The 15,925-nt window shown below is 48.1% G+C and overlaps 2 protein-coding genes across 10 annotated transcripts in view; one reads left to right on the top strand and one right to left on the bottom strand.

Annotated features, from left to right (window-relative positions):
* The window catches only part of PBX3 (PBX homeobox 3), a 113,702-nt gene extending 98,597 nt beyond the window's left edge, over window positions 1-15,105 (bottom strand). Inside the window, exons 1-4 of one of the 8 annotated variants that reach the window (XM_068657158.1) lie at window positions 14,823-15,104; window positions 13,307-14,554; window positions 11,568-12,254; window positions 10,753-10,826 (exon numbers count right to left, since the gene is read on the bottom strand). In XM_068657158.1, coding sequence (XP_068513259.1) covers window positions 10,753-10,826; window positions 11,568-11,764 — 271 coding nt within the window. In that variant the 5' untranslated portion in view covers window positions 11,765-12,254; window positions 13,307-14,554; window positions 14,823-15,104. Of the gene's footprint in view, window positions 1-8,765; window positions 10,048-10,752; window positions 10,827-11,045; window positions 11,188-11,567; window positions 12,255-12,742; window positions 12,826-13,306; window positions 14,555-14,822 lie in introns of those variants that run through there. The other 7 variants (XM_068657157.1, XM_068657159.1, XM_068657165.1 and 4 more) reach the window with 7 other exon arrangements.
* A 77-nt stretch (window positions 15,106-15,182) lies between these two features.
* The window catches only part of MAPKAP1 (MAPK associated protein 1), a 101,294-nt gene continuing 100,551 nt past the window's right edge, over window positions 15,183-15,925 (top strand). The window contains exon 1 of one of the 2 annotated variants that reach the window (XM_068657156.1): window positions 15,183-15,328. The gene's annotated coding sequence lies outside the window, so the exon portion shown is untranslated. The remainder of the gene's footprint in view (window positions 15,329-15,925) is intronic. The other variant, XM_068657155.1, reaches the window with a different exon arrangement.

Genomic DNA, 15,925 nt, shown 5'->3' with positions numbered 1-15,925 from the left:
ACCACAGCCTTATTGCAGCTCTCGGAGAGAACAATATTCCCAGTTCTGTCACCCCAGTTTGGAGGCCTGAGTCTGGCTTTCAGCTGCAGAGCAGGGACTGCCACTCTTACTGTTTTCACGTGCATAGCAAGAAGCTAATTTCATAAGATACTGGTGGCTAAAGCATCCCATTTTCATTAGGCCCAACTACCCTACAGACTCGAAAAACAAATGCCTTTTTTTTTTTTTCCCCCCCACAGGGAAAACAGGGCAAGGACTGTATGTTATTTCAGGTCTCTTCTTAAGCAGGTAGTCTGCTCACCAAATTTTCATTAAATATTACTAAACTATACTGAAAAAAAAAATAATTTAAAACCCTACAAAATGCAGTAGGGTTCAACACAAGTAACATCACATCATTACGCTGCAAAACAATGCTGCTTGTTCCCTTCCGAAATATTAGAGATTTAAAAGTTACGTAACAATCACGGTGATTAAACAGCAGCTGTTATGATAATCAGTCAGTAAAAGGAAATTGATTTGTTTAGTGCTAGCAACTACAATATTATTAGACTCTCACTATATTGAAAGGAAGAAATATTTCCTTTATTGAGCACAAAATGCCATAAATTTAGGTAAACCGAAATTAGTTCATGTAATACACTGACATCCAAGAATTTATGTATATGGAGACTATCATTTAATTTTCAGACATTCAATTTCTATACTTGGTCACAGTCAAAAGGTCAAGAGCCAACAAGTCAATAAGCTCCCAAGCTCCATATCGATATCACGTCACTGCCCTAACAAGTGGAGAGGAACTCAGAAATAATTCACAAAAAAATTCCCAGCTGCGAAGGCCGGCGGATTGCCCCCGTCCCACACGAGAGAGCGTGGCGGGACAGCCTCTGCCTCTGCCTCTGCCCCGGCCGGGGCTCGGGGTCTCGGCACCCCACGATTCTGCTCTGCGTTCCTTGGGAATTTCCCCCCACACAACAAAGGAAAGAAATATGAGATAGAAAAACTGATAGTTCCCACTCTATTTGAATAACAAGTGAAAACCTAAAAATACCTCCACTGCATGTTATTACCAACTGTATCACCGGGTTTTATAGTGACAGGACTGTGCTATAATTTCTGAGAAAACCTCGGCATAAAGCTCCATAAACCCAACCACTCCTGTAATGTATCACCTTATCTAGTGCACAATCATTTCCACAACTTTTCATGTTAGTATAATTTGTTCAAAAATGGTAATAAATACATCCTTGAAGTCAAATAAGAATCATTGCACAATCGACTGTAACTTGTTCTTACTAGCGACAGTTAATCATGCAACCAGGATCTCACATAAAAGAAATAAGCAAACATTTTGGTGTTGTGTAATTACAAATGTTCGCTAAAAGCACACTTCCTTCTTTAATCAACAAATATATGAAAGCAGCACTTTAAATACCCTTTCAAGTGGGTAATTGCATCTGCGAAGTTATCAGTAAAGAAAAACAGTGATCCCCATCTACAGTGAGCAAATGGTCTGCTGTACCAAACAAAGTAACTACAGTCAGAAAGCCCTGATAGCCTTTTGCTAGAGGTCTAACCATGGATTAAAAACGCAAACATTGCTAATTAAAGCAAAGAAAACCAGAAGTCTAAGCAAAGTCTAAGCTGTTCATCTGCAGGAGGTAAGACCTCACTTAGGCTCACCGTAACTTGAATATGAAGTGGACACTGCAAATAGTTCTTAAAGATCAATTCTTATATTGCTATTTTAATTATGCTCAATACTTGATAAAATTTTCAGCGTGTAACACCAAATGAACATGAACTCACAAAAACTTCTGATAGATAATATTCTACAGATAGAAGTGAGACAAAGAAGGTAAAATTTGAGAGCTTCTCAATGAACTTCAGTGAGATGGCAGGCAAGGCCTGCGTTTGCTCCTGCTCAGGTAACCGCATCTCTCCTCACTTAGCTGAGAGGAGAAAATTTTCTTCTCAAGTCAACAGTAGCACCAGGATTCAAACCCGAAAACCCAGGCTTTTCCCTCCAGATACCCTCTCCACCAGAATTAATGCCATTGGGGGTGTATTGGTACCGAGAAAGTTAAGGTTGGCCCCCAAATGTTTTAATTATTTAGTTCTTTTCCTCAAAAATTTCAAACTCAAAATAAACAACTGGAGATGGGCGATGCTCTCCTCTGCTTACTGAGAGAAACACTGATTTTGTGCCTGAAAAGGCACCGCTCTGCTCTTCCTGGCATCAAAATGGCTCCCCACGATAACTAAAACTTTCAGTTTTTGGGTGATGAAGTCCTGATCGGATTCTTTGGGCCAACTGGCTCAGGAGCTCCCGGGGACTGACACCCGCCAGGTCCTCAGGCTGCTCACGATGTGCCCGTGGAGGACACGCAGGGCGCCCCGGCAGAGCGGGTCGCTGATGGCAGCGGTGTCAGGCAGAGGCCCGGGCGCGCACGCCGGTTGTACGGCAGTGACGCGAAAACCCCTACGGCTCTGCAGAAATTGCTGTGGTTTGTGTCTTATGTGGTTCACGTTAAAAATTTCCCAACAGTGATAGACTTCAGCTGCCAGGATCAGGGAGACCATGTGCATCTAGTACGAACAGCCCCCGCACAGAGCTCTGGGGCATTTTTTTATCCTTTTTCCTTTCTTTTAAATAACTATTGGGGCTCATAACAAGCACTGTCACTCTAGCACTACTCCCCTGATTGACTTTGCGACAATGATCTGTGGAGGAGATGGGCACGCAAGCACACAAACACTCTGCAAGCACTCAGGCAAAGAGGACTAGAGAGGCTTTGTTCGGTTCGGTCTGGTTTTTATTTTCTGATAAGTTTCTGTTCAATTTCCAGAATTACTTCTCTGATATTTTTAAACAGTATATAAAAAAAAAAAAAAAAAAAAAAAAAAAAAGCAAACTAACCACAAAACTGTAGTAAAGAAATTCCAAGGCTGAATAAAAAACACACGCACACATAAAAAAGGAAAATTTGAACTAAATCAGAAACTCTCGTCACTGAGTCATCCTGGAGCATCCTAATACTGCAGAGGTCTCAGCACAGTGATCGTACGTATCATATATGCCCTAATAAATAGGTTCAACGAGTTGAGTTAAGGGCAGAGTTTAACTATTAACTCCAAATTTCCTCGCTCTTATGGCTGTAAGTCAATCCCTTAATGTTATTTTAACACAGTTTCTGGCAGTTGAATAAAATCTATGGTCAATATTACAACCCCTTCCTTCCTAAATGAAGGAAAATATACGTGCGATTTACATAAGAAATCATGGGAAATCCTGTAAGGGAGCAGGGATGATAAATGTTCAAGGCCTGATTGCCCAGGAATCCAAGCCGACCATTTGACTTCAGCTGTTCAGGCCCTCGTTACACAAATCTCAAAACCAGCAGAACTGGAAGCAGTGCCTCCATGCAGGTACAGTTTTCAGCACAGTAACAGTTAGCAGTCAAAGAGGTTATAATGCAGCGCTGTAAGATATAGCTAAAATAATACCACAAAAATCAGATGACACAAAGAATTCTAATACTTTCCTTTTGTTAAGATACAGTAACTGAGAATACAATGAAATTCTTCATGTTCAGTATCTCCCATTAGATCAATTAATATTCAGAGAAAGCCTTTAACATGAAGTTTAAATAATCATAGAAGGAGAAAAAGAACCACCAATGTTCTAGAAGCTTCTCTAGACCTTTCAATCAATTTTATTTATATGCAAAACCAAGAGAAACTCAGAAAAAACAAAGCTCCTCCTGATGCTAAAGCTCTCAATTTACTGACAGGCAAATGGCTTCATGCTGCCACTTAATCTCATTTCTTGCATAATGCCCTCTAATTAGCATATCAAAGTGAATTAATACTTCTAGGGCATTAGCAATGGGAAAATCTGCTCCAGGCTTCACAATAGCAGTTAAGCAAGAGCCAAGAAATCCTCAAAAACACCACAAACCACTTTGCATTGCAAAACTGTTCAATTTATTTATCCTCTCTCTCTAAACACTTTTACCGCACACTGTTTTACTACTGTTCACCAAACAAAATGATAATTGCCAAAGTTACCAGCATCTGTAATGCCTGTTTAGAATCTTAATTTAGATTGTATACTTCAAGATCTCGAGATGCTTTCATTTGCTCTATCATACATACCAGGATATATGGAAAAACTGTTGTTTGTTTAAAAAAAAAAAATGTAATCAGGATAATATTATTAAATTCAATTTCCACTTATAATTAAAAATTAAATAATACATGAAAAAGCCACCTGCTGGACAATGAGGAATAAGAGATTAGCTTTAAATGTTGATGCATGACTTAAGTATAGCAAAAGGTTTTGACCTGTAAACACATGCTACAAAACCACCCCCTTCCCAAGTGATTGATCTGCAGGACGCGTGGTATTCAGTGATTCATAGACACTGTTACAGCCCGTATGACTGTGCAACATGTACTGAACTGATCATAAACAAAAGAATTCCAAATAAAACACCTAAAATAGTACAAAATTAAAATAAATGCATAATGATATTTACTATATTCTCTTAGGCAAAACGAGGTATTTTTACCCACTTCCTGAAGCAATGAATACACCATGGCTGTTACCATGAGGTATCAGACCATTTTTTCTTTAGAAAATATTTTCAGAATCTATTTTCAATTACAGATCATTTTGTTTGCAAAATATAAACTATAGTTTATAAACAAGGACTAAAAAAAAACCTCAGACCTCATCATCTTGGTGCTCCCCATCAATCTTTAAAAGCAGAAAAAGAGCATTAGGGGAAAAAAAACCACGCTAGTACACCCAACCTAACCCAAGAAGGGAGCGGGAGCGCAGGCGGAAGGCTAATAACAAAGAGTAGAAGAAAATGCCGGGGTCAGTGGGGCTTTCTATGATTCTGTTTGCAACATGAAGGCAAAATGAAGTATGAGAGTAACGAAATAAATAATGATAGATATTTATCTAGTACTTTGAGCCTTTCTAAAGAATGTGCATTATTGAAAAATATATACCATTCAAGTACCAGGCTTCATTTCCTTTCATATTTAATTCCCTGTTTACTTCCACTGTAAAGACAGCATTATGGAAGAGCTCTAATGTCCAGCTGAGAAGCACAATTCATCTGTTTGGCTGATGAACTACTCTAACTTTATAAAAGCATGAACTATAAGAGCTGACAGAAACTTTAATAATTTATATTAAATATTGATGTGAATTATTTACTCCGTTCATACTTAAAGACATGAATTGCCTACCAGAGAAAAGCAAATGTGACAAAAGGTCAACATGATGGTGAAAAAAGGCAGGCTGTGTCAGGCATGTGTTATCTGAACCATGCTGATCACCTTGATAAGCGAATAGCATTAAACATGACTGCTGAGAAAACAAACAAAGCATTCTTCTCAGGGTGTCAATTCAGGGAATACAAACAGCTACATCTAATTCTCCCAATGATACAAGAAAAGGAAAACACTCAGCTCTCCACCGATTTTGACTGATTAGTACACAGCTTTGGTATTCATTCTTATTAGTCATAAAAATATTCATCAAACCATCATACATATGATGTGCAAGGAACTGTAAAACAGTCTCAAAATTGAGAACAGATACAAACTGGACTCTCTTTCTCTACTATATAATTATTAATATAGTCTTCATATGCATTTAAATATTGTATTACATTTGTAACAATTTAGTATGTCTAATTCTGCTTATATTTGTCTACGGTAGACTGCAAATATCATTATATTAATGTTTCACACAAATCAATATTTAAATTGAAAAAAGACAGCATAATATCCATATCGTACAACTTTTTCATTGAAAGCTGTAGGAATAGAGCTTGATAAATGGGCTAAATCCTGTAAAAAGGGACTCTTGCATTCACTGTATGCTATTATTATAATTTATCTCTGAATGCAAAAATTCCTTAACTTACAGCAAGCATCCTAAAATAAACCACACAGTAACTCATATAATTTACTGTTTTCAGATAAACAAGCAAATGTGTCAAATTCAAAAATAAAATGAAGGAGATGAGAAATACCTATAAAATAAAATAAAATAAATCCCTGCTCTTACTTAAATTAGTATTGACAAGTAGGTCCAAATTTATCCTTTACGCAAGGGAAAAAAAAAAAAAAAGGAAAAAAAAAGATGTGGAAACACAGCTCCTGGTAATCAACACAAAGATTGTTATTTAAATATAGCAAGGAGCACTAACAATGTTATGGTCTAAAGATACTATGTAGTTACAGGTTCTGCAAGACAAAGTACCACATTTTTTCTAATGAAAATTATCACCACAACCGCCTGTGTTCTTATCCAGGGAAGTATCCTGCTGGAAATCCACCGAAGACAGAGAATTTTCATTGTGAATGTGTTTGAACCAGACGACCAAATGACAAACAAGATACTTTATCCAATTTATTTTTACTAGTAGGACATTTACAACGGAAAGCAGTGCCATTGCCATAAGGACAGTGTAAATGACCTAGCACACTACTGCACGTCATCATTTGTAATACATTTGCTGAAAATTAAAAAAAAAAGATCAAAAGTATAACCAATGATTCAATGAAAAATTTTGGACACTGAACCATGAGAAAGGAAACAAAAGCTAAATAATTTAAGCTGAAGAAAAGATGTATGCACATAAATACACAGTGATTACTACCTTATGTAGTCAGGGTACATAAAAAATATGTATTTAGTACCTTCAAAAAAAACACCAGGATTGCACATAAATATTTTAAATAGCTAAACTGAATAGCAACAACATCATTGTTGATATTTTGAAAATAGCTACCACACATACACACACACACACGTACGTATATGCATGCTATCAGTGCTATTTCATTGTTCCCTTTGAATCCTTCAATGTTCAGATCGCCTTGTTAGGATTCCATGTTATTGCAAATTATTGCAAGTTGATGGCACTAAATAACAGTTTATAAACAGTGAAGAGTTGAAATTTATGTAAGGGAACAATCCTGTGATACAATTTTTAAATAACAACAGTGGAAAAAAAGGGTTAATATTTTCAAATTCTTGTAGAAGACAAGGCAAGAAGCAAGTCTTTCTCCAAGGAGTTACCTAACAGGCAGTTTACAGATTTTGCAGCATATCGACAAGGGGCGTTCCTAAAAGAGTTGGGCCATTTTCATCAATAAGGAGCTTTGCAACATGATACATGCATGATACAGCCCTTCAGACATCAGAATAGCACTGTATGGTTATTTGTAGTTGTAGCAATAAAAGTAAAGGTTTTAGTTTACATGTGGAACCGCAAAAAATTAACCTCATGGTTAACTCCACTATTTGTCTGGCCTTTCTATTTCTTTTTTCATTCTCTAAACCAAAACTCTGCAAGAGGGGAGAACATTTTTAATGAACATTTTCCTCCTCTCTCTTTAGACATAAAAAATAGTTCAACCAGCCCAACCAGCCAAGCAGGCCTTTCTCTTCCCCTGCGGACACCTCCTGCAGTCGAGAAGTTCATTAAGTTTTATGATCTTCCCAAGTCAGTCCTGCTTATAAGCCTCACAAAGGCCACAAATCTGGCAAACCATCATGTATGCCATTAGGCTTTACTAGTAAATGAATGCTATTTAGGGTTTGTGGTGACAGTAAATTAGGGTTTGGTTGGCAGCTATCATTGTTTCTGGTGGACCCGTACAAATAAATAAATAAATAAAGGTAGACGTGTGTGCGCCTATGCACACGCATTCAGACATTTTTCTAATGCGTGTGCCTATCCGTATCAATGATTCTTACAGACAAAACAAATCATCTATCAACACAGCCGAGGATGTAATAATATGTCATTCCACTGGGAAATAATTGCAATTCCCTAACCATTTTAAGACTATAAGAATTAATATATTTTCATTTCTATCTCCATGAGAAAAACCAGTACCTCAGGTATAGCAACGGACTAATGCAGAGTTAATCAGATTACAAATCTGAAGGATTTTTAGTCCGTAAATAAGAGAGATTATTAAAAAAAAATAAAAAGGCAGGGATCAGTTTTTGATTCCTACTGGTAGGCACACAAGGCAGACTGATAGGCAGGAACGCAACAGATGTGAGTGTGCCTGGGGAAGATAACTTTAAGACTTCCAAGCGACACCTCAGAGAGCAGGTAAAATATAACCAAACAGAGCCAACAGGCTCTCACTTGCGTATCCTTGTATTTTATTAGAGGGGCTTCAGTAGAACTTTGGGTATCATTTTTCCTTGAACTAATTAAAGAAATAAGTGGCAGTTAGTTTCTTTATGAAAACCATGCTACCTTGTGGTTGCCTCTAAGAATGCACACATCTATTAATATCTGCAAGGCTCTTAAATGCATTATGCAGCACTTTTTTAAATGTTAAAATGTTAAAAAAGAAATGTCAGGCTAAATTCAGTAAGCTCAGTGATTTCTTTATACATGGTAAATACCGCACGGAAAAAAACTCGTGAGCTCCTAACCCTAAGTGCGAGGGAGAGAAAGGCTTCGAAAAACGCGAAGCATTCGTTAACCCCTGCCGGAAAGTGCCAGAGCTGCTCTACCTCAGCTGGGGATTCCTCCACATATTGTCTCGCTACCAGCCTCACGAATTATTTGCTGACTGTACTGAAAACTAATAAAATATTAAAAAAAAATACATAAATCAATATAAAAATGACTTAAATACTGCATCACTTATTTCAGAATAGACACGACTGCAATTACACTCCACGTATAGGCTCCAGCCTCCCTTCTCACCTCTCTTCCTTCTCACAGAAGGTAGCGGGAAAGCCATCACAGTAACTCCCACCGCCAGCACCAAGGTAAACTTTGGTTCTGATTAAAAGGAATTAAATTCCAGAGCATGACCCAGTTGCAGCCAGATTTAAGTACTTGGACCACAAGACAATGCAGAGCAATGGGGGGGAGGGGGGAGCCTCTGCTTTAATTGCATCTCGGACTGTTTACCCTTCCAGTTCAGAATTGTTCGAGCTGTTTCCTATGAAAACAGTTTATAGAAAATAAGCTAGAATTTATTTTCACATTATCTTTGCTGTAGCACACTGACTGAAGTCTGTACAGACATTTCAACTCAACTGGGAGACCCTGAGTGAACGTCCCCCTGCGGGAACAGTTTTTGGTGGGGGTGTGGATTCATCTCCATCAATCACTCGGTGCATTAATCCTGTCTCTCCTGTGCTGCTGGGGCTGGCAGGATCCTGCCTTTGGGCAGACAGACGTCTTTGCTCTTTGTTGGTTCTCAGCTATTTTACCAAAGAGATAACTTGCAAACTTGGCTCGAATACTTGGCGCACAAAGGCAGGGTTTTTCTCAACTCGCACCAAAACACCCAAAAACATTTCAGATCTCAAAATCTCCTGTCAGGTTCCCTCTCGCTTCTGCAACAGCAGTGGCCTCACCGAACCCCCCTCTGCCAGTAATCCCCGCTTCTGAAAAGACTTTTTTTTTTTTTTTTTCTTAACTCACCTCTGACATGTGGTTGACTATACTTTCCTTTCAAAACAGTGAGGCTAAGCCCTGTGCAAATAACGTGATCGCAGGACCTACGCCTGCCTTCTTAATTGAAATTTGCCTGCTGCAAAATGTCTGAACATCAAGGGCAGGTTGCTCGGTTAGCTCTGGAGCAGGACAGGCAGAAAGTTTAGAGAAAGACAGAAAACAAACACAAACCAAGAAGGACAGAAAGGGACCGTGAACTGATCGAGGCAAAACACAGGCACGGGGGGAGGGAGGGCAGAAGGGGGGATCATTCCCCTTATCCCTGGTAATATAATGCAATATAAAGCAGAATCAATCTTAATATTCACAACACAGTCAATACCCTAGTGCTTAGCTGTCAGCAGAAACTGAAGTGGATCCCCGGTAGCAAAGAAGCCCTTGGACATAAAGCACCATAATTTACTGAGTACTGCGCGCTTCTGGGCTCCTCGGTCGGTAACTGCATGATTTCACATTTGTAGTTTTCGTTTATATAATCCCATTTGTTCAGCTTGCAATTAGGGGGGCTGTGTGTGTTCGAATATCAAGTACAGCTAAAAACGCAAGCCAATGCATATTTTTATTTTTAAAACCAGATCAGAAAAAAAAGGGGGTTTTATTCTCATAATGCAAAACAGAGTACTTTTCAAAATCGTTTTCTCCAAAAAAGAAATTTCTCTGTAAATTCAGCGATGTCAAAAAAATTGAAAAAAAAAAATAAATAAATGCCTTTAAGAAAAAGTACAGCATTTATTACTGTCTCATTAACGTAGCCCAGAAAAAAAAAAAATACCGATATATTTTTGTACACTCGAGAGTAAGGTTTGTGGCATGTAAAATGTCATCGCCGGAGAACAACTACAGCTCCGCTGCACCCCGGGGTCAGGGCGCCCGCCACTTTCTCATCCTCTCGCCTCTTCCCAGCGGCTCGGGGCCCGCGCGGGGGCCGCGTTCCGGGGGCTGCGGCTGCGTTGGGCTCTGCCCTGCCCCGCAGCGCCCCGCGCCCCGCGCCGGCCGCGCCCGCTCGCAAACTTTGCGGCCCCGCCGCACCTGGGGCAGCGCCGGCCGCGGCTCCGCGGGCGGGCCCGGCACGGCGCGGAGCGGCCCGGAGCGGAGCGGAGCGGCCCGGGGCGAGGCGCGGGCAGGGGCCGGGGCCGGGGCCGGGGCCGGGGCCGGGGCCGCTCCGCAGCGCGGGGCCGCTCCGTGCCGGGCCGGGCGCTCCCAAGATGGCTGCGGCGCCCCTTACCTGTTTTCTCCTTGATCTCGCAGAGGACGCTGAAGAGCGCGGGCTTCATCCTGTGGCAGTTGAGCGCGTGCTTCCTGCAAGAGAGCACAGAGAGCCGTTAGCGCCCGAACATGGCGCCCGCCGCCGCGCCAGGCCGAGGGGCCCCGCTCCGGGCCGGGGGAGGCCGCGCCGCGGGGCCGGGCCGGGCCGCGCCGAGCCGAGCCGGGGCCCCCGGGCCGCCCCGCCGCCGCCATCCATCACCGCGGCCGGCGCCGTGACAGCGGGCCCGGGCGGCGCGGGGCCCCGCGCCTCACCTGCGGGCAGCGTAAATCAGCGCGGGGCCGCGGCCGGCGCCTGATTGATGGGGGCCGGGGGCACCCCGGGCGCCGGCCGCCTTTGTTCGGCCGGGCCGCGGCGGGGCCGGCGCGGGCTCCCCCGGCACCGACCCCCGGAGGCTTCGGCGCTCGGCTGCCGCCGCCCGGGGCAGGGGGCGGCCGGGACACAAAGTTACGGGGCCCGGCGGAGCCGCGGGGAGCGGGACCGGGACGGGGACGGGGACCGGGAGCGGGACCGCGGCCGAGCCGGGCTGCGGCGCCCCGACAGCGCCGGGCTGCAGCCGAGCCGGGCGGCAGGACGCGGGGCTCTGCTTGTTTGAGCGAACAACAACAAAAACGGGCAAACAGCCGCTCCGCTTCGGCCTCGGCTGCGTGCGAGCTCTGCTGCAGCGCCCGGGAGTTGCTGTGCCCGTGAGGCGCCGGCGGTCCGCGGAGCAGCGGGGAGCAGAGGAACAAAACCCACACACACAACAAGACAAGGTTTAATGAGACGAAACCAACTTTGCTTGTGCCTCATCCAGGCTTTGGTCAGTGATGGTCATGATCTGATGGAGGATGTCCCCGATGTCCTGCTTCCTGCCGTCGCCGTCGGCCCCTTCGTGTCCGTGGGGAGGAGGCAGAGCCATGCCCCCCTGCACCGAGTGGCCGGCCAGGTTCACGCCGGCCAGGGTCTGCAGCATCCTGGACTGCTCGTCCATGCCGGCCTCCGCCGCAGCCCGATCGATGCTGCCGGGCGGAGCGGCGGGGAGCGGGCTGCGCCGCCGGCGGGGAGCGGAGCGGGGGCTGCGGGAGGAAAAGGCGAGGCGGTCTCCGGCTCCCGAAGTCAGTCTCAGTTCCTGACTCCTCGCTCTGTCCTCGCGCGCACACGCGCCAAAAGAGAAATAAATAAAAAGGCAAAAACCAGATCGACAACAACAACAAAAAATCAGTATCTGTGTTTGGACCGGGTCTCGGCAGTTTATTCCACTCTCTTCTGCTTTCCAGCGCAGTAAATCACTCTCTTCTTTAGTTACAGTCTTCTTTCATCATCATCATATCTGCGGCTGGGATAAATGACTTGATAAGGTTTCTTTGCAGTTTTCTTTCCTTGGTACAATCTTGCTCCAAAGCTTTTTTTTTTTTTTTTTTTTTTTCCCCTTTTTTATTTTTATTGTTGCTTTTTATGTCTTTCCCCACTTGTCCAAAAATCTTCTTTGCAAAAAGATGAAAAAAGTAAAAAAAAAAAAAAAAAAAAAAATCAAAAAACTTGCTTGCAAATCCCGAAGAAGTTAGGAGGGTGGCAAACAGCAAAAACCACAACAAACCGAGCGAGCACCCCCACCCCCAAATTGCAACATAAAAAAAAAAAAAAAAAAAAAAAAAAGCCAGGAAAACACAATCACAGAGGGAAAAAAAAAAAATTAATTGCCCTCCCCCCAAAAATAACAAATGGTCCCAAGTCTGTGCAACGGGGGCAAACAGCAGCGATCAAAAGTTTGGACTCGCGCGAAGAAAAGAGCGGAAATAAAGGGGAAAGAACTGTAAAAAAATTAATTACACACTCTGTGCAAAGCAATGTGCAAAAATACCGGCCGGCCGGGATTTATGGGGCCGGCGGCGCGGTGCCGGTGTGTGTTTTATGGTGTTTGATGGCCGCTCCGTGAGGGATTGACAGGCTGCCAACGCCACTCACTCACCCCGCAGACGTGTCACCCTGTGAGCAGCGCCGCGGCCGCCGGCAGGGACGTGGGCCCGCCGCGCCCCGCCCCCGCCCCGCCCCCGCCCGCCGCCCGCCGCCCGCCCCGCCCCGCCCCGCCCCGCCCCGCCCCGCCGGGCGTGGCCGCCGCCGCCGTGCCCGGCTCCGGCTCCGGCTGCGGCTCCGCGGGGTCGCGGCTCCCGCCGGGCCGGGCCGCGGCGGCGCTCCCCGGGGGGCGGGGCGGGCCGGGAGCGGCGGGCGCGGCGGCCAATCGGAGCGCGCGGGGGCGGGCGCTGGCGGCGGGGGCGGCCACTCAGAGCGCGCGGGGCGGGGCCCGAGCAGCCCGCCCCCGAGAGGCCCCGCCCCCCCGGCCGGGAAACTTGCGATTGGGCCGTTCGAACGGTCACGTGCCCGGCCCCAGCGCCGCTCCGGCCCCGCCCCCGTTGCCATGGCAACGCGCGGCACAGGCCTCGCCGCACGCCGGGCAGGGCCGGGCCTGGGGGGGCCGCCTGAGGGCCCGGCTCCCGCCGCCCTCCCGAAGCTGTCCCCGGCCGCTGTCACCCACCTGCCCCGCGCGGCTCCCCTCAGGCGTCCCGCGGCGCCAGCCCAGCTCCGGGGGCCGGAACGGGCCGGGTCCTGCGGCCGGGAGCCCCGGCGCTGTGCGGTGCTCGGGGTGCGGCTGGGAGGAGCCCGGCCAAACTAAAGCCGCGTCCGCGTCTCTGCGACACCCCCGGGCGTGCGGCTCAGCGGGACTCTCAGTCACGGCCGGCATCGCCGTCACCACACCTGCACCCAGGGCCGTAACCGGGATGACACCCTTGGGGCTGGGGCTCGGCCTCGTCCCACGCTCAGCCGTTGTTCTGGGGAGCATCGCCAGGCTTCTACCGTTCCTCCAAGCGATTAGCACGCTTACTCAAATTCTAATTATCTTCTATCTTAATTACTGTGGCATTTTCTGGCCTAAACAAATGTGTTCTTAGTGTCATCCAGCTTTGCTAAGAGCGCTACTCCAAAGATCTTTTTTTATGATTATTATTTTGAATATTTCACAAACCCGTTTGCATTTGTCCACTGAGGGCGAAGTCTCCCAGAACAGCTGAGCGATTCCAGTGGCCAGCTGGCACTGAAATGAACGGGACGCTGCTGCCTTGCTCCCCCTGTGCCAGCTCTGGTGCTGAGCTCACCTCATGGTGCTCCAGTTCGCTTCACTAAATCAACAGAAAGCTCATCTTCAGGGTTGTTTTTTCTACTAGTTTATCAGGCTGAGTCAGGTAATTACAGCATGAGATGACGGCTGGAGAATGACTCTGTGCTCTGCTTTGCTCTTGGTTATGTCCTTACGCTACCCATTGTCATTTGTTAGAGCAGCTTCAGTTCCTTGCCTTCAGTTGGCCACCGATGCCAGGCTCCATCACCTGCCCTTCGCGGGATCACACAGACATCTTCACACCAGAGCCTTTGGTGGCACTCTAATTCTTTTCACAGCCGTCTGGTAACGTCCCTTTTAAAGCTTGCTTTTTGTCGAAGTGTACAGCTGTTTAGAGACTGCTAGGTCATGGTTTGCTGAGACACTAACCAATATTGTCTTGTTATTGCCACAGGAGATGGTGGAGGCAGGCTGCGTTGGCAAGTTTTAAGAGCGACTGCAGAAATGCCTGGCCAGCGGGCCATGAACAGGTACAAAAGGAAAACGCGTGCTAAAAGGACCCGTGAGCATCTCCAGTCCTGGACAGTCTGCGAGTCTGGAGCACACGGACCGCCGAGAGTGGCCAAGCTCATCTGCCCGCTCCAAAACAGCCTCTGCTGTAGTCTGCTGGAGAGAAAATACGAGTCAGAGGGAACGCTGGGCTAACCCAGTCCAACATTTCTCATGTTTTCAAACAATACCAGAATTGTTAAGTTTATTTAACCAGAACTGTTAAATACAGGGGATTGCAGAAGTTCTGTTTGTCTAAATGCAGCGCCTTTATGCTCGCGCTGTGTGGAAGGTTCACAAATCACAACACAGAAACACAGCGCAGTGTTGACAGGTCAAACAAGGTCTGGGAGTCACTGGTACAGCCTCGTCGGGAAAGCGTTACCTTTACTCGCAGTGAGTGCGGCTGAGCATGGGAACTACCGGGGCTTTCCTCAGTGAGGATCTGGCGGAGCTATGGCCGGGGCGGTGTCTGCTTTGGGAACGCTCCCGCTCAGCGCCCTGAGCGCTCGGGACGGTGTCACCCGGCCCGGCGGGGCCTCGGGGGCGGGCCCGGCCCCCGCAGCCGCCAAACGCACGGCGCGGGCCGGGCCGGGCCTTGGCCGGGGCCGGGGCCGGGGACTGGGGGCGGCCCCGTCCCAGAGCCTCGCCGCGCCCGGGGGCGCCGCCACCGGCCCCCGCCACACGCACGCGCCCGGCGGAGCCGCCGCCGCCATCGTCACATCCGGGGGCGGCGCTTCCGGGTCGCGGCGCGGCCCAGCTCTCCGCTGCCGCCGCGTCCCCGGCCCGGCCCCGGCCCCGGCCCCGGCCCCGGCCCCGCCGCGGGGAGCAGGCGGCGGCCAAGGCCCGGCGCGGCCCCGCGGAGCGGCGCAGCCCGGCCCGGCCCGGCCCGTAAGTGCGGAGCAGAGCGGGGGGCGCGGTGCGTGCCCGGCGCCGCCCGGCCTCGGTGGCCTCCAGCCCGCGGCGGGTCCCCGGGGGCGCGGCGGGCGGGGACCGGCCCTGCCCTGCCCGGCCCGGCCCGGCCCGGCCCTGTCGGTGCGCGCAGTCCCGGGGCGTTGCTGCGGGCGCGGTCCGAGCGCTGCTGGGGGCCCGGGGGGCGCCGCCGCCCGCGCTGGGGGCAGGCCGGGGGCAGGCCGGGGGCTCCGGGTCGGGCAGCGGCGGAGCCCGGCCGGGGCCCTCTGAGGGCATCGCTTTGGGTTCGGCTCTGCCGGGCTGCCAGGCTCGGAGCAGAGCGGCTGGTGGACTCTTAGGGTTGGGTCACGAAGCTGAGATCGCTGCCCCGGCACGGACCTGTACCCAAATAACCCCGGTGGGGCGCTGGGAGCAGCGGAGGTGCTGCGTCTGACTGAGCCCCCCAGCAGCGAGTGACAGCCTGACAGCCGGCGCGCTGTGCCGCTTCTCCTCTTGCTCAGCAGAGGCCTCAGAAGTTTAAGCAGCTTGGCAGCATGACCCGCGCTGTGCCTCCTGCAGCGCAGCTTTCCCAGCCTT

This window comes from Anas acuta, chromosome 20 (assembly GCF_963932015.1).
Source record: "Anas acuta chromosome 20, bAnaAcu1.1, whole genome shotgun sequence".
NCBI lineage: Eukaryota > Metazoa > Chordata > Aves > Anseriformes > Anatidae > Anas > Anas acuta.
This window is presented reverse-complemented; position numbering and strand designations above follow the sequence as displayed.